Raw genomic sequence first — 17,893 nt, 5'->3', positions numbered from 1 at the left:
CCCCCAAGGTTTTTGTTGCAGAGAAATTCAACTTACTCTTTTATGTACATAGCCTAGCAGGAAAATCATGCATCAGCTACCAAAAAAAGAAAAAAATAAGGAAAGTGCTCAGGCACTGATGAGGTGGTGTTAGTATCAATTTTAGTATCAATTTTATGTTTCAGCAAGTGCAGAGGACACGGTGTCTTGCCATTTTTTTTCCCATTGAAAATGACAGATGAACAGCCTCCCCTTAGGCTTCCAAGTAATTGTAGATAATAACAGTTCCTTGAATGGAGAGCAGTTACCCTACAGCTTCTTAACTTAATTTTCTCCTTGAATGAGACCTCTTCAGAACAGTTGGATGACTATAAAGAAAAATTTTGCAAGGTGCTGTTTGGGTTTATGTAGTCTTTATATGTGCTGCCCATAATAAAAGATGAATTAGTTCAAAGCCTAGTGTTCTGTCAAGGTAAAGTGGATATTTTCATGCTGTGAATATCATCTGATTCCTGATTTTACTGGCATGCCATTATAATCTCATCTGTGAGATTACATGTTTTCTTTTTTGTCCGTGCAGAAAGTATTTCCTTGAAAGAAGACAATCTTTCCTATCCTGAGATGCTACCAGTAGATAAAAGGCTTCTAAACTTACAGATCTACAAACTTCTTCAGTGTGTTCACGAGAAAGACAAGAAGCAAATAGAAAATCTGATCCAGAAAGGATTCCCAGATCTCATTAATTACACAGAGCCTAAGGAAGGATACAGCGCCTTACACTTGGCCTCCATGAAAAATGACATTGAAATGTGCCGCTTCCTGCTGGAACACGGAGCTCGTCCAGACATCCACGACAACATGGGATGCACTCCAGCCATGAAAGCAGCTGAGCTAGGCCATGAGGTGATTTTGGAATTATTAGCAAAAGCTAATGCAGACATGACTGCCGTGGATAATGAAGGGAAAGGTGAGTGAGAAGGAAATACCATAAAGCAATCCCTTAACTGTGTCATGCACTTACTACATGTGATGTGTCCTACCTGTGGAGAGGAACTGTGGTTGAGGATTATCCTTACAGCCCAACAGAAACTGTTGGCCATACAGCTTTGATGAAAATAATTCTCCCTGAAGAGTCTAGGCTTTTAAATCATGAGTCTTCCAGTAGAGAGCTGAGAGTTAATTTATGATTGAGAACTGCATTCCTCCTATGACCTGTGACATAGTAAACTCTGGTGTACTCCCCAAGTAAAGACTCTGAAGTAGAAATTTCTTTTGCATGGATACACCCTCAGTGAAGGGATCTCTACTGCAGACTGGTCAGATGTGAAGCTCACAGCCTCATAACCCTTCTGGTAACTTCCTTTTGCACCCTAATCTCCACTGGTTTCCTTTGCAGGTATTTTGTTTTACTGCCTTTTACCTACAGCACGCCACTCCCACTGCCTGCAAATTGCCTTGGAATATGGTGCAGATGTCAACAACTGTACTACTACTGGGAGGTCTGTGCTTCTACAAGCCTGTGAGCAAGCTCATGAGGTTAAAAAAATATGCCTGATTTTCTTGGAGAAAGGAGCAGATCCCCATGCAAAAGACCCGGTATGAGCATTTCTATAGCTAAGAGCAGATAGAGGAGTATACAGCAGATTACATGACCTTAAATCCTCCCATTAAAATAATAAAGCAGTGACAACTGCTTAACTCTGCAGCCATACCTCTTCTCTTCTATATCACCCTTTCTTTGGAGGAGAGGATTTAAGTCTTCTTTTAGATTTTTGTAGGTTTAGAGCACAAATATTTCCCTAACTTAAATGTAACTGGGCCAGCTCTAAGGAACTCCAGTTCACTGTGCTTCAGTGGAGCAGTGCTGATTTGTACTTGCCTTGATGTGTCATTAGATTTTCAGAGTTGAAATAATATTCACTAAAAGGTAAGTCCATTAGGGAAAATCTGATGAGTAATCAAGGCAGGAATGAGGCATAAGAAACTTTTTTCTCTTTTGTATGTCTCAATGATTTATTTGTTTGCTTCCTTAATTTAACAAAGACCTGAAAGACTGAAGCTCTGTGCTGTTGATAAGTCAAGAAGCTCAAGTTTTCCCTTAGAGTTATCCAAAGCAAACATCATTATCTAGGAAAAGACAGCATTAATGTATTAGTTTGAACTTTTCCCCACAGAACCATAGTGAAATTCCCTCTTTGCTTTGCCTTCCCCATAGCACTCCTCCAGCCATAGCTCCTTATTCTCCTGCTTTCATAAGCTGAGGTGGTATTTTGTGTTAGATGTTGTAAATATGCATGAGATACTCAGAGAATAAAGGATTCCTTAACTAAGGGATGGATTTTGGACTCAAGCCTTCAATGGGATCTGACTACCTTAGCAGCACTATGACTAGATTCTGAAAGTTTACCTGCAAGTGTCTTTGAAACAATTAGACTCGTCTCCTTTTCCCAGTAACTGCTAGAAGGAGACCTCCAGTTTTATGCCAGCTCGGAACAGTCAGATCCCTCTGCCGCAGCCTCAGCACACGGAACAAACCGTGCGATGTTGTCTCGCTCCCCTGCAGGCCACGGGGCGCACAGCCGTGATGGAGGCTGCAAGGGAAGGCGCTGCCGAGGTGGTGCTGGATCTGCTGCGGAGGGGAGCCGATGTGAACCTCTTTGACTTTGAAAGACACAGCGCTGCACATTTCGCAGCCAAAGGAGGCTTTTTGGAGGTATTAACGTTTGTGGTGTTAAAGCATTGCTGCAAAGCCAAACCTGGGTGGTTTTTTTTGTTGTTATAGGGTTTTGCTTTGGGGTTTTGGAACGTATTTTTGTTGGGGTTTTTTGAGTCCATTATCTCAGCTGATCAAAGCATAATAATCAGTAACCAAAAGCAGATTCTTTTAAGTATCAAAGGGATTCCAGCAGTGATAGATAGCCCAGAAAGGGGCTTAAAATGAGCTGGCAAGAAGATTGTCCTTGGTGTCTACAACTAGACAAGGTTTCTGTTTCATCAGTTAAATAAGCATAATACTATAGAAAACATTAATGGTATATGTGCATTGACCAGCTGGACATGGGAGAGAACTTCATTATTAGAATGGGAATGTAAGATACTGCATTTATTTGTAAATCAATCTCACATTTTCACATGTTTAGAAACAGACAAGATTGTTGGTGGGACTCTGTTTGCTTTTCTAGATTCTGACGATTATTTCAGGTTATAATGCAGACTTGAAACTGGTTGCTATGAATGGTAACACACCACTTCATTATGCTGCGGAGGGAGGATTTGCAGATTGCTGCAGGTATATAGGACAAAGAGGTACATTAAAACTAAGTTACTTTGCAACTATTACCTATATTCTATTTCTGTGCTAAAAGGAAGATTTTGTTTGGGTATCTCTGAATGATTTGATTCTTGGATACCCTGTGGCAAAATTCTCATTCAGAAGGGCCTAACAAGGGCTCTTATCTCATGTAGATGAGAAAACATTTCTCAAAGAAAGCAGCAGAAACACCAGGGGTTTGTATTACTTGGTGTTGGACAATATTAAGTGGTTTTGGGTTTAGTTTGGTTTAGATGTATCTTATTAAAACTTCCTATAGAAAATTTTTGATTTGATGATAATTAAAAAAAAATCTCTGTGCAGTCATGAGGAAAACTTGATGCCCATGGGTATTGAAACATGCCCTAAAGCAGGTGTGATCCTTTCCTGACTTGATCAGATGATCATGGCACTTCAAGCTTCGATCCAAGAGGACCACACAAAATCCCACATTCTGTTCTTGTGATCAAACAAGTGATCCATTGCCAAATTTTAATGTTAGGGTATAGAAATAAGTGACACTTTAATCTTAGTTTGCTTCTTTACCTTGCTCACCACTTCAAGTAAAAATGTAAAGTTTCCACTGAACTTCTCTCTTTTTATAAATATTCATGAGAGGATGAATAAATAGAGCATGGGTTGCTCAATTCTTCTCCCTTTGGGAAAAAAATAGGGACATGTGGCTGACCTTCCAGTCTGGGATCAATGACGTGGTTCCACATACAATTGCTATTTATAGCTGAAACAGTATAAAATTGTAGGCCTGTGGCAATGAATTGCCTGTGTATTACAAGTTTCTTATATTACATAATTAGGAGTTCCACTGCACTATTAGCCAAACTGTGTCCATATTTCTAGGCTGTGATCCTACATGGACAAATTTGGCAAATCTGAGCCCAAGGGATACTGCCAAGAGCGCTGGGTTTAAAGCAGCAGCAAAAGTATTGCGCAAAGCTGAAAAAGCCTTTAAAAAACCAGATAAGACCCTTGCCTGGTACCTGAAGGTGTATGACTGGTCCCAGCAGCACAAGGATGCCATCTGCAAGGAGCTTGAGACTGATGAAGAAGGAGATGGGATGGTATCCAGAAATGATTTTATATCACTTATTCGGAAGAACTGTGGCACTGTGGGTGTGGATGAGGAACAAATAGAAGTTCTTGCTAAAAAGCATGAAGTATCTACTGACAGGATCAGCCTTGATGATTTTTTTAAAGGCTCCAAATACTTGCAGAAAGCCTTTCTGCTATCATCCTTTGGGCCCAAAGCAAAGAAAAAGAAGAAACCGCCAAAAAAAAAAGGCAAAAAAGGCAAAAAAGGCCTCCCTGTGCCGATTTGTGTAATACCAAAGAGTGAATGTCCACTTAGGGAAGATGGCCTCCCTACCTACATGGTTGAGGCTGTCCCACACATTCCTGAAAAGCAGCGTTTCAAACAGGAACACCAATCTGCCCATCCTCTGCTCGATGACCGTGCCTGGTACGTAGATGAGCCAAGAAAAACCCTCATAGATATCAACTACCTTGTCAGAGAAGGAGACTTTGTGTCTCTGCAGAAAGCATTCGACGAGGATGTGCCAGTAGACATAAAAGATAAATATTACAAAACACCTTTGATGGTTGCATGTGCAAGTGGCAACATAGTTCTCGTGGAGTTTCTTCTGGAAAAGGGGTAAGATAATTTCAATTTAATTGCTATTTTGGGAAGACTTTCAAAAGTGTAAATATCCAGTAAATATCTAAGTGCAAAAGGCTATGGTTTGCTTTTTGCTTACATAACATTTATTATTAAAATTAGTTCCCTAAGATCTCAAGTCACAGGAGGTAAGTTTATTATTTTTCACGTTTTAGTAGAATGGAAATGAAAGCAGCCAAGAGATAAGTTCCCCAGGACTGAAATTTTTTGGTGTCTGGACTGCTGACATTTGGTCAGCTGCAGAGTTCATAGCCATGTCTCAAGTAGTGCATCCTCACAAGCGAATTCTCAAAACTGGTGAGTGATTTTGGGGAAATCTGACTCAAAGGACTTGCCTTAAATCATTGAGGTGATCCTGGATTTTCCTGTTCCAGATGCCTGGTTTAAACTTTCACTTTCCTCTGCAGCTGAGGTACGCTGAAACAGCAGGATTTACATCAGAAACCCCTGCTACTAATTAGCCTGCTCCTCATTTTAGAAGTGCTTCAGCAATTCTGTAGCCTGCAGACACACTTGTGAACAATTTCAATGACAGCTTAAAAATGAAAGCAATTTCAGAAAGATTCAATATATTTGTGTAATAGCATAATCTTTTATTGTCAGACTGCTGTGGTCCTAGAATCCTTCACATAAATGCTTAAATGAACATTTTCTGAAGATATTTACGTTGACTTTGTTCTCTCTACCCAAAGATAGAATTCATGTTAATATTAATACCTCAGGGAAAGTGGCTGTAGTCATTGCTCTGCTTCCTGCAAAGGCTAAGAGCACATGGATCTTTACACACCCTGGTAATTACACTGACATTCCTAGAGCATATGGAAAATTGTGTAATGTGTATATTCAGGTTTTCCAAAGATAAAGATGTAGGAGCTACCAAATGAATCCAACAGATTAATCTCTACTCCTTTCACCAAGCCTCAGTAGACAGCACTGGAGTCACATCATATTTAACAGTAAGACCTAGAAAGGCAGTAACTTAGCTTAAAAAATAGTACCAGTTTTAAGGTTTTTTCAATTGACAGAAATGAAAATGGAGAGGAAAGTTATCAGTAGCATTTAGGTTTGTATCTCTCAGCATCATGGGCTTGCAGTTTGGCACGGGCATTCAAATACCTTTTACAATACAACCTTTTCAGTACAGAATGACAAATCCATATTGAATACGAAACAAAACATTTATCCAGACAAATGTTTAACATTGATTATGTTTAAAATTAAATTGGTGGTATCTACTTTCTATTTTCCTCCAGAAAGAATTAGAAATAAATGAAATTTGGTCTCATGGGCAAATGGTCTCTTCTGTGCTTGATGGGCAGAAATGCAGAGGAATTTTTAAATCAGTGCTGCATTGTCCCTGTTCCCATTGATTGGTTTCTTTCTGATAGAATGAAGTTAGGAAAAAGGATTCAGGGGCAGACAGAGCCTGAGTGCAGGCAAAGAGGTTGGGTTGAAAGAGAAAGTGAAATAACTGAAGTAGCTTATTTTAATGAGAATTAAAACAAATTAAAACTGCATATGAATAAACCATAACAGCTTAGTGACTGAAAGATAGATAAGCATGGTAGGTCAGGGGAATGTACTAAGATCTCCTCAAAGGTAGAATTCTGAAAAAGACTAAAAATTTAAACAAGGAAAGAAGAACAGATGAATCTGTGCTTTTATCTAGACAATTACATGACCTGAAGAGCAAACAGCTATCCCTGGAAGCAGCTTCTTTCATAATTTTTCTTTCTCCCTTCCTCCTTGTCTTTTGGGAAGACAGCAGCTTTTTGTCCACCAAGTGGGACAGTGACCTTAACTCCCTTCAGGACCTTCAGGGCTCATAATGCTTTTCCTCTCAGCTTCATCCAAAAGCATCATATTGCAAGGATCTCCCCTGAACTAGCCCTTGCTTTCTGCAGAACATCCCAGTTTTAATTTGGGAGCAGAAACAGATCCTAGTCGAGCAGAACAGTAGCTGAATAGTTTTTCAATGCTCAGATTCCCAAGGGCAGACCTTCTGTAACTCCTCTGTCGAAGGGAGAAGCCAATGCAGAGGAATGAAGCAGGCAGAGGGCAGCAACACTGAAAGGAAAGGTGAGCACTTCCCTCTTGTGCAGGCAAGCCCTGCCATGTTGCCACATGTCCTGTAGCACCTGTTCTTGGCCCAGAAGTGTACTTTTTAAATTCCTTATTCTGTTTTCTGCCATTCTCAGTGAAGCTGGAGCATGAACACTAACAGCCTTTCACAGGACTAAGTTTGAATGCCTGGGTTTCTTCCTGTACCCATGAAAAGTTCCATGTGAAGGACACTGATGGCCTGGGAGGGGGGACATGAGCAGCACTCAGGCACATTTACAATTGCTATTCTGTGACAAGTTCAGAGACTCAAAGTGTGTCAGAGGAGCACTAGCAATTTGAAAATAGCTATTTACATTGAATATGCCATTGCAGTGGGCAGTTTCAGTTGATTGCACTTTGAGCTGGGGCTGTCACTGTAGATACTTGACAGCTTCAGCTACCACAACTGCTCTTACTCCTGTGCAGGGCTGATGTAAATGCAACAGACAACTTCCTGTGGACTCCTCTGCATCATGCTTGCTATAATGGACACCTGGATATTGCTGAGGTGCTCGTGAAGGCTGGAGCATCTGTGAATGCCCCTGCAATAGGCAGTGCCACCCCGCTGATGAGAGCCATTGAGGCCTGCAGGCTGGACATGGTCTATTTTTTAATCACTGCAGGTGCTGATGTCCAAGCTACAAACAGCAATGGTAAATAGCAATGTCTCCAAAATAGGCTGTTTCTTCATTAAGAATGCCTGGAACACTTTGAGAATTGTTCTGCATTTAGGGTTGTGGTCAGGATTGGGATGAAGGTAACAGGTTCAGTTAGTTTTCTCCAGTCTGGAATGATTATTAAAAAAAAAGTCAGCTTTCTTGGGCTTTACATATCTAGAAAATGAGGTAACATGATTAATTACTCAATTCAGGAGACTGTTACTCCTCACAAGATACATACAGAGTTATAAGTGGCTTTAATGAAAACATTCTTTCCAGTTATTATTATTTGAGGGAAAATTGGATTTCAGTTGTGGCCCAGAGTGTAGTCTGCCACTCATTTAAGTTATTTATTTTTAGGCACAGGCAGCCATGGTTAAAAAACTTCCTTGCTGCTCTACATGTAACTATAACTCCAGAGAAAAAAATACTTAACACAGAACCAAATCTGAGCTGGTACTGAAGTGTTATCTCCTCCCAGCTGATCCCTCATTCAGTGTTATTTCCATTGTCTCCAGAGTAACTTAAAAGTTAACATGCATCACCTTTCAAGCTCTTGCTCTAACATAGGAAGCAACATTGCTATGCAACGAGACTTTCCTTGCCAAAATGCCTAGTAGTGAAACCCTGCTTGTAGAAGGGATGTGTATTCCTTGTTTATTGTATCATGTGGAGTTCTGGTTCACACTGCAGCTCACATGTACTTTACAGACAGAGTCTCATAAGAACCTGGACAGATTTTTTCCTTCATTAAGCACTGAAGCTGTTCATTTACACCATAGGGCTTTCCCTTGCCAGCCACAGAGCAAGTACAGGCAGAGGGAGATGGCTAGCATAGTACAAGGTTAGGAATGCAAACCATCTCCTAGTGCTAAATGCTCTCAGCTCTCAGAGAACAAAATGACAACCTGCAGGACCAGTGTATTAAGCTGCAAATGTCAGAACATTAAGAACAAAGCAAGCAATACAAGAATTCCTGCAATATTCCTGCAACGTTCCTGCAAAATGAGTTTCAAGGCTTGTTTCTGCCAGGTCTTATTTCTGCAAGCAGTGCTGATGACCGCTAGTCCTCACACCAATGTCAGGCACGCTGCTGGCACATGGGATGGGTAATAAAATACTGGCCATATTAAATTCAGTTGATTGTCCAGTTGCAATAAACCAATGCCAAAGTTAATTTTCATGGTTTACACAGCTATTTATTTTTTAAATACAGGAAAGACTGCCCTTGATCTTGCTCAATTATTTGAAGATGCCACAATAATTGAACTGCTCAAAAATCAACTGCAGATTTTGGCAGAACAAGAACAGGAAAAAGAAGAAGCAAAGCCAGCAAAAGGTGGAAAGCCAAAACCAGCACAGCCACCGAGCCCTGTGAAAAAAGAGGTATGAGAGATGGTAACAAAGAACTGATTTGCTAATAGCTAGCAGGAAACTTCTTTCTTTCCTTTCTTTACCACCCAATTCTCTCTAATGCTGTAAGTCAGGCAGCTTTGTTAAAGTATTTTCAGATGCCAGTGCTTCTTCTTGTGAGTATTAGAACTTGTTCACTGGTTGAAATTTGTCTTGCTAATTATAAAAACATCATGTCTTCCCCAGAAACACGTAAGAATGATGTCCTGTGTCACTGACAGGACACAGAAAAAGATTTCCTTTTCTTTTTCCTTCCTCCTGAAGTATATACTCATCCAGCTCTGTTGTGGTAAACACTGAACAACTGGTAAGCATAATGTCTTAAAGGGAGAACCTCATTTTTTCACAAGATAAGAACAATACCCTTCGAACTGGTAAAAAGATTTTTTATTCTCCTAGTTGAACTCACTGAGACAATACCAGGCTTGCTAACTTCCTATTTTCCATTTTGTCCCATATCCTTCCTCTTTCACTATTTATCTGAGTCCCATTTCTCAAATCCCACACTAATGTTTGCCTGTTTTATTCCTGAATGCTCTGCCTGCCTTGAGCCTTGAGCACCTCAGTGTTGCCCTATTCCCAAGCTGACATCAGCCCCTGTGACCACATGCAGGGTCTCTTATTGTGGGTGAGTCCTTCCTGATTCACCAGTGGTACTTGTTGGTCACATCCAGGATGCTGTTTAGGGAGAAGATGCAATTGTATCTGCATGGCTGGAAGTGTCCTTCAGCTGCCCTGGACAGTGCAATAAATATGTCCCAGTAGCTAAATGCTGGCACCTCCCTTTCACAAAGGTTTTGAATGTCAGGGACAGCACAGGACTTTCAGAGGCAGAAGGATGACAACCTTAGGTGCTTGTTTATTCCTCACTTGGAAGAGGATGGGATCACCAGTGGTACAAGGTGACTGTCTTGGGAGTCATAAAGAGCAGTTAATGTTTTAGTGCCCAAGGAGGAGAGGTGCCTTTTACCTTTCAAAAGGATGGCCCTTGCAATTTTTGATTTTTAAAAATAAGCTTTGAGAAAAACAGATTCTGAACAGATTAAACATTGTAGCAGAGTATCAGAAGATGCAGGATGCATGCCTTCCTTCTGAACATGACTTATTGGTATAATTGGTACCTTCTTCCCCTTCAGTCTCCTGAGGAATCTCAGCCACCCGAGGAAGAGCCTGTTCCTGAAAAGAAAAAGCGTTCCCGTAAGGGCAGTGCTGCTTATTGGAAATCTTTGGCACCGAGAGAAAACAAGAATGACATCTCCTTCAGACCCAGAAAAGTACGTACAGCAGCAAAACATGAGTGCAGTTTCATGGTAACTTAAAGGTAGACCTTGCTGAGATCAAAACCCAGAACAATCCAATGAAATTTTTGCTATGCAACTAGCTTAGAGATGATGTGATGCAGCCTGGAGAGGTTGCCACCAAACAACAGTACATTAAAGAGTTAGTGGATGTATATTAAATAATAACACATATATTAATATAAAACAGATATTTGTGGAAATCAAACTCTTATCAGGTTTTAAAAAAGGATTAAAATGGAGCCACGGTAAAAGAAAAATGCAACTACATTTATAGTATATATTTTTATACTCCTGCTTTTAAAAGAGGGGAGTCTATTTGCCTAACATGAGCACCAGCTTCTATCTTGCCCTCTTGATTAGTTATCACATGATGACTTTTGTCAGTGACATTTAGTGAACTAGATGGATCACAGCATGCTAAATATTTGCTTCCTAGAGTTGGAATAGTAGAAATATAACTTTTCTGTCAGGGTCTTGTTAATTCACATTTAGAAATAACTGAGAAACAGAACAAGATAATCACAGTGAGGTAATTTTTGCTGTATTTTTTTTTCTCCTTAAAAAGGAAAAGAATACCACTCCTGGCTGAGCAGTTGTGTTTGGAGTTTATTTATCATTTCTCTAACCCTGATTTGTGCTAGTTTCCACAATGGTCTCAGAGGACTGAGGCTACATAGCTGATGACTTTACAGCTAATTACTATTTTCCACTCTGAGGATCATGAACCCAAGTCAGTAATTTTAAATAATTACCTTAAGACCATCTTTCCCATATTATCAGAGTCCATGGCATGTTGTAGATTGGAAGTGACAACAAGAGAATGCTCTGTTTATACACACATGAATTGCTGACCTGTCTTCTGCCAGGAGGCCACACTGCTTCTTTTCTATGACTAATAATGGAAAGGAGTGCTAGAACACAGCTCTCTTTGGCTAACAGTATCTTCTTAGTGCTTCTGTTGCAAAAGTCCATTCAAATTAACTACAAATGCCTTTATTTTGTAGATATGGAGCCCTGATGCCACAGCAATACAGCTTGCAGAGAAGCGAGAATTACTTCAGGAACGTGCTACTCTTGTTGGTCACATGGAAGATTTTACAACCCTCTTCAATAGAAAATTTGAGTAAGAACAGCATCTGGAAGAAGCCACTTCAACATATATTTTGAGGAGACAAAGATGTAAAGGGCTACTCCTTTTCAAGGAAGGAATCGTGCAGTGCTCAGTAAATGTATCTCAGTTACCATAAAAGAAAGTCCTATCAAGTTTTTCCTCTCTAGATTATGTTGCTTACACACAATCTTTTGTTGAGGGCTTAGTCTGGAAAAAGATTTATCCTCATGTGATTCTAAGTCTTGAAACTGACTCAGTATACCTCATGGATAGTCAGTGTTTTGACACACACATGTCCTTTATAAAGGTGTAGCTTTATAAGGCTTTCTTTACCCCAACACAAAGCTTCTTCCTGGAAGATACATTACCCTTCTACTCTAAATATATAGCTATGAAGATGGCATTCTGTAATTAGCTACGACAGCAATGTTCTGATTTGTCTGTAGAGGCAACAGAGAGCTCAGAATTTAAAACCAGAACTATCACTGCCCAGTGTATTTCTTTCATGTTCTCCCATTCATTTGTCAAAGTGCACGCGAGACCTGAAACTGCTTCCACCCCAACAGGCACATACTGTTCTCCTTCTGGTTTCTTGAAAGGATCATAATCTCTACATAATAATCTGTAATCCATTTGCCATGTCTCCCACAGACCCTTGTTATCTCCCAGATGTAGGAGGGGTCTCGTAGGTGGTGCTGATGGAGACCTGCATTGCAGAGTCCCAAGCCACTGAGATCATCGAGTCCAACCTTTGGCCACCATGGCACTGAGTGCCACATCCAGTCATTCCTTAAATACCTCCAGGGACAGTGACTCCACCACCTCCCTGGACAGCCCATTCCAATGTTAACCCTTTCCATGAAGAAATTGCTCCTAATGTCTAACTTGAATATGTATCTCTTCATCCTCCTGGTAATTTTTCCTAAGCTCTTCCAATTTGCCCGAGGGGGTTATTAACACTGTTCTGGGGCATCCAAAATTGATATCACATTCCTTTTTCCAATTTTTTTGCTTTTAGCTTCTTTCTAAGAGATTTGTTTTGCTCCATCACTTCCTGAACGACCAAATGAAGCAACTCCCTGTAAGCATTCCTGAGAGCTGCAAAGCTTTCATCAATAATGACCCTCTGAGGGTTGTCCTGACTTTTCTCCTGGAGAAAGACATTCCAACAGATCTGGATCACTCCATCACAGCCAAGGGATCCTGCCTCTGATGCCATTTTAACATTATGACCTATTTCTGAGGCCAGGTAACTGAGGTTCTTGTTAATATTAGGGAATAATAAATCCCCTCAGGGGGAATCAGAGTGAAACAACACTGAATGACCAGTGTGTGATTTTTATCTGTCAGCATAAAACTTCTGCTGGCTGCAAATGATTGTAAATAACAAAAATAGTAGTGCTTCAGTTAAGTCATAGAAGGCAGCATGGGAAAGGAGCCCATGAACAATTGTAAATGAAACTGCATCTCTGAAGGAAGGAAAAGCAAAGGGGCAATTTTCTGAACAGTAGCCATCAAAATAAAATCAAGCAGCAGTCAAAAATTATACTGTAAGGTAAAACTGTTTCTGGCAGAGCTGTGTCATGGAGATTACCTAGGACAGTTCACAGCCTTCACATGTCCAACGAGGCTTTTCCTTGTTCTTAGTGTTAGGCTGAGCAGCATACCATTCCTTGTGGGATCCTCCACTACTTGTGTCAGGAAGGGAACATCAAAGCTTTCCAGGAATCTCCTGGACTATCTGTACTTTGCTGTATTGCTTATCCAGCAGCTGTCAGGGTGAAGTCCTTCACAAGAGGGGAGAAACAGGACCTGTGATACTGAGACTGCTTTGAGCATGCTGCATTGTGGCATCACAGTGGTGTCAGAATTAAGAGGCTGTGTCCTGTGCAGGACACCCACTGCAGTCCCTAAGGGATGGGGGAATAGGAAAACCTGCTTGGCCCAGAGGTAGTAGAGCTACCTCACAGCTTCCCTCACCATCAGACTAGCCTGGGACAGTGTGACACAGAGCAGCACTGCAGGCACACAGTCCCTTAGCCAGGGGCAATACTTGAGCAGGTGACATCCCAGCTGCCCCTGGCCCAGCAGGGCCAGGACAAGGGAGCAGCGGAGCATCCCGAGGCTGTGGAGTGCAGCCGGGATGCCGGCAGAAGGCTTGGCAGGTCAGGGAACACCATGTCAGGAGCCCCAGACTTGGTGAGCCAGGGGCAGACAGGTCAGCATGTTCTCCCCCTCCCTGCCCACCCCACGGCCCCCACATGGGGACAATGGGCTCAGGTGGGGCTGTCCTCACAGGGCAGGTGGCAGCTGTCAACATCGACTACCCCAATAGCCGCCAGCACGCGGTTGAGTCTGAGCGGCTCAAGAAGGCCAGGCTGCATGTGGAGAGGGCCATTAAGGTGAGGAGTTTGATTTCACATGGCTCTGAGATGCCACATTCTTTCATTTGTGCACCTGTGGCTCAGGAGAGGACTGGGGTGGGGCAGGCTGAGTTCGCTGTTCCCCCCACAGGAGAAGAAGATCTTTGCAGTGCAGGGCCCTTATCCCGTCATCCGCCGCCTGCTGCGGGCCCGGGGCTGGGTGGAGAGGAAGCTGCCCCGCAATGGCAGACAGCTGAAGCAGCATCCTGGCGACCAAAAGAAACAGGAGCTGGAGAAGAGGGCAAGTGGTGGCGGTGATGAGCAGGGGGAGGCAGTGCTGAACCCACGTGGTGGGGCACAGCCTTCCCTGGGCACCACAGAGCCCCTGCACCACCCATGGCCACGCGATAAGAAGAGCAAGGGGGAAAGGGAAGATGCAGACAAGAAGGAAGACAAAGAGCACTGCCATGAGGACTCTGATGACATCCATGACCTCATGGTTAGCTAAGAGGGCTAGGGCTGAGCTTTGCCACAGCTCCCCACGTCCTTCCCCATGGACCCTCAGGGGCAGGGCACAGCCTGAGGCAAGGGACTCAGGCAGGATTAGGGCTCCCTGGCTCACCCCAGCCCACTCCCTCCTGCAGTCCTTCCTGGCGCAGGACCAGGTGCCAAACTTCCTGTGGACCATTCGCCTTAGCAACATTGACCAGGAGCTGCTGCCAAAGATTGAGATGGTGAACCGCTTTCCCCGGCTGTACGCGCTTTGCACCAAGGTGGGAGCACGGAGACCTCAGGGATGGGGTCACAAGGGGTGGGGGTGTCCAGAAGGGAATGACAAGCTTCTTTAAACAGGAGGGGCTGTGCCAAAGCCTGCAAAACTTGTCCTGGTTCGAGCAAGTCGACCTGAACACCTTTTTTCCCCGGTGCTACCGGCTGGGGCTCATGGATGAGCAGAAAGCTTTCATTGGTGAGCCCGGGGCTGTTGCCCTCATGTCATCCCTCGTGCTCCAGTCTTCCCACGTTCTGTGCAGGACTGGCTAGGGATGATGCTTCCTTCTTGCAGAGGATTTCCGCCTGACGGCAGCTCGCAGCCTGCTCAAACTGGCCCTGCAGAAGGTCGAGGACAGGCCGGTGGGGACAGAGCAGTCCCCAAAGGTGCCAGGTGAGTGCATGGAGCTGGCTGAGCGGGATGGAGGCGGGGGATGAAACAAGGAGTTCAGGGTTAGGGGCATGTCTGAGGGCTGAGCTTGGAGACTAAGCCTCTGCTTATGTCTATGGCTTGAGACCACTTATTCCCTCCCCTGCCGTAGCTCCAAAGGCACCCGTCCCACAGGGAGGCTCAAGGCTTCGGCTAGCCTGGCATAGGAATCCTTTCTCAACCCATGCCGTCCACAGCAGGGCCGCACTCCCCCCTGTATCCCCAGCTGGTGCAGGAGGCCCTGGAGGTCTGTGAGCAGCACCTGGGCGTCCTGGGGCACCGGGACATCGACAGGAACACCCCGTCGCCCTGCCGGACATGCATCGCCTGGGACCGCTTCCTGCAGGAATATTACCACGTGGCACAGTGAGTGCTGAGCGAGGCGGGGGCAGGGGGACGGTGGCGGGGCGGTGCTGAGCCTCCCGTGTCCCCCCACAGTGAGGGGACCAGGCTGGTGCTGAGCACGGAGCAGCAGGAGCAGTGCCAGGACGTGCTGCAGCGCCTGGAGGAGCAGCTGCCGCAGCTCGGCATGGAGGGCAACCTCAACGTCTGGATCCTCAAGCCCAGCGCCAAATCCCGCGGCAGGGGTAAGGCTGAGGGAAGCATGGGGCACGCACATCCCCACGGAGAAGGGATCCCACCATCACTGTGTTGCCCAGGCATCGTCTGTGCGACGCGGCTGGAGGAGGTGCTGGAGCTGGCGCGGAGCTGCACGGACCCCGCGGCGCGGGTGTGCGAGTGGGTGGTGCAGAAGTACGTGGAGCGGCCGCTGACCATCTTCGACACCAAATTCGACATCCGGCAGTGGTTCCTGGTGACTGACTGGAAGCCACTGACTGCCTGGTTCTACCGAGACTGCTACCTGCGCTTCTGCTCCCAGCCCTTCTCCCTGTGTCACCTGGAGCCGTGAGTGTCCTCCCCCTCACCCCCGGCTCGCAGTGCCCAGCCCCCCGGCACCCCCTGACCCAGCCCCGCTCTCCAGCGCCAGGCACCTCTGCAACGTGTCCATCCAGAAACGCTACAAAGCATCACAGCCGGACCCCCGCGTGCCCCCCGACAAGATCTGGTCCAACAAGCAGTTCCAGGCACACCTGGCACGACTGGGGCGGGCAGATGCTTGGCAGCGGGTGGTGGTTCCCGGCATGAAGGCGGCGATCCTGAACGCCCTGCGCTGCACCCGGGATCAGGTGAGCTCCCGCAAGGGCAGCTTTGAGCTCTTCGGGGCCGACTTTCTCATCGGGGAGGACTTCCAGCCCTGGCTGCTGGAGATCAACTCCTGCCCCACCATGAGCCCCTCCTCGGCGGTGACCCGCCGGCTCTGCGCCAACGTCCAGCGGGACACGCTGCGCCTCGTGCTGGACCGCAAGGACAATCCCACCTGTTCCATTGGTGCCTTTGAGCTCCTCTACAGGGAGGTAGGCTGGGGGCTGGGGACAGCCCCACCTCAGGCACCCCGAGCCCCCACTGCCCCTTGTGTCTCCCTGCAGGCAGCCGTGTCCTCATGCCTGAACGTGGGGCTGAAGCTGATGGTCACAGGCTGTTCCCTGAAGAAGCCCCGGCCGGCAAAGCTTCGATCCCAGGACAAGCCCCGCACCACTGTACCCAGTGCTCCCCAGCTCCCTGCATCCTCTCAGGACAGAGCCACCAAGGTCCCCTGCTCCAGAGCAGCACAGGAAAAGCTGCCTCCTCTGAGGCCGCAGAGCAGCTGCTGCCCACCCAAGCCTGAACCTCCAGCACTGCCAGAGCCCCCAGACGCCTCTGCTGGGAGCCAGGAGCTGCCATGGCTTCTTCACCTGGTTAGGCAGCCCGAGGAAGCTAAGCCCCAGATCAGTAGCTGTCCCATGGATAGCGTGCCTGGATCACCAACCCAGGGGCCCCCCAGGAGCCCCTCGCAACCCTCAGGCTGTTCTGCTGGAGACCAGGGGTTGCCGTGGCTCCTTCATGTGATCAAGCAGCCCGAGGAAGCTCAGCCCCAGGAAGCTCAAGCCCAGACAGCTTCACCCCCGATCACCAGCTGTGCTCTGGATAGGGGGCCTGTGCCGCCGCCCTGCGGAGCGACCAGGAGTCCCTCGCAAGCTCCGGGTGGCTCTGCTGGGAGCCAGGAGCTGCCGTGGCTCCTTCACCTGGTTGGGCAAGCCGAGGATGCTCAGCCTCGGGAACCTCAGCCCACGGCAACTCCCCCCGCGACTGATAGCTGTCCTCAGGATAGGTCACTGCCGCCCCAGGAAATGCACAGTAGGCCCTGGCGACCCCCGGGCTCCTCTGCAGGGAGCCAGGGATTGCCACAGCTCAGTCAGCCGGGTGGGCAGCCCCAGGCCACTCGGCGCCACCCAGTTCTGCCCCCAGTCAATGCCCGTCGCCCGCCGAGGGGGCCTGTGCCACAGCCCTGGCGACCCTCGGGCTGTGTACCGACTCCTGCAGGATTTCCTGCCAGGCCAGCGCGCCTGTCGGCGCCGTAACAGAGCTCCAGGACCCCGGTCCCCATCTGGGACAGTAGAAGCACATGCCAGCTCCAACAGGATGCAGAAGACCTGGGACACAGATACACCCCCACGAGGGGACAGAGCCCTGCCCGTCCTGGATGGGGTAACACAGCAGCACCCGGCTGCCTCCCACACGGATGAGACCCCATTGCTGTGCCATGGTAGCCACCTCAACCCACACCACTGCTTTAATAGACTTTTGTGAGGAGGAGCCTGGCTTGGACCTTCTGTGTGTGGGAGATGTGGACACAGCTGGGGATGATGCTGCAGGCAGGAACTG

General features: G+C 46.2%; 2 protein-coding genes across 2 annotated transcripts; both read left to right on the top strand.

Moving 5' to 3' along the window:
* The first annotated feature begins 600 nt into the window (after nt 1-600).
* ANKEF1 (ankyrin repeat and EF-hand domain containing 1) lies at nt 601-11,585 on the top strand. The gene is made up of 9 exons (XM_058835760.1): nt 601-946; nt 1,376-1,575; nt 2,543-2,692; nt 3,162-3,285; nt 4,148-4,958; nt 7,512-7,738; nt 8,961-9,130; nt 10,294-10,431; nt 11,463-11,585. Exons 1-9 carry the CDS (start codon nt 601-603, stop codon nt 11,583-11,585), a joined length of 2,289 nt encoding a protein of 762 aa, XP_058691743.1.
* A 2,254-nt stretch (nt 11,586-13,839) lies between these two features.
* On the top strand, nt 13,840-17,589 carry LOC131577714 (tubulin tyrosine ligase 3-like). The gene is made up of 11 exons (XM_058835759.1): nt 13,840-13,971; nt 14,084-14,431; nt 14,577-14,705; nt 14,785-14,899; nt 14,996-15,094; nt 15,328-15,496; nt 15,569-15,717; nt 15,790-16,036; nt 16,113-16,545; nt 16,618-16,728; nt 17,002-17,589. Exons 1-11 carry the CDS (start codon nt 13,840-13,842, stop codon nt 17,587-17,589), a joined length of 2,520 nt encoding a protein of 839 aa, XP_058691742.1.
* The last annotated feature ends 304 nt before the right edge of the window (nt 17,590-17,893 follow it).

The sequence above is a fragment of the Poecile atricapillus genome, chromosome 3, assembly GCF_030490865.1.
Source record: "Poecile atricapillus isolate bPoeAtr1 chromosome 3, bPoeAtr1.hap1, whole genome shotgun sequence".
Classification (NCBI taxonomy): domain Eukaryota; kingdom Metazoa; phylum Chordata; class Aves; order Passeriformes; family Paridae; genus Poecile; species Poecile atricapillus.
This window is presented reverse-complemented; position numbering and strand designations above follow the sequence as displayed.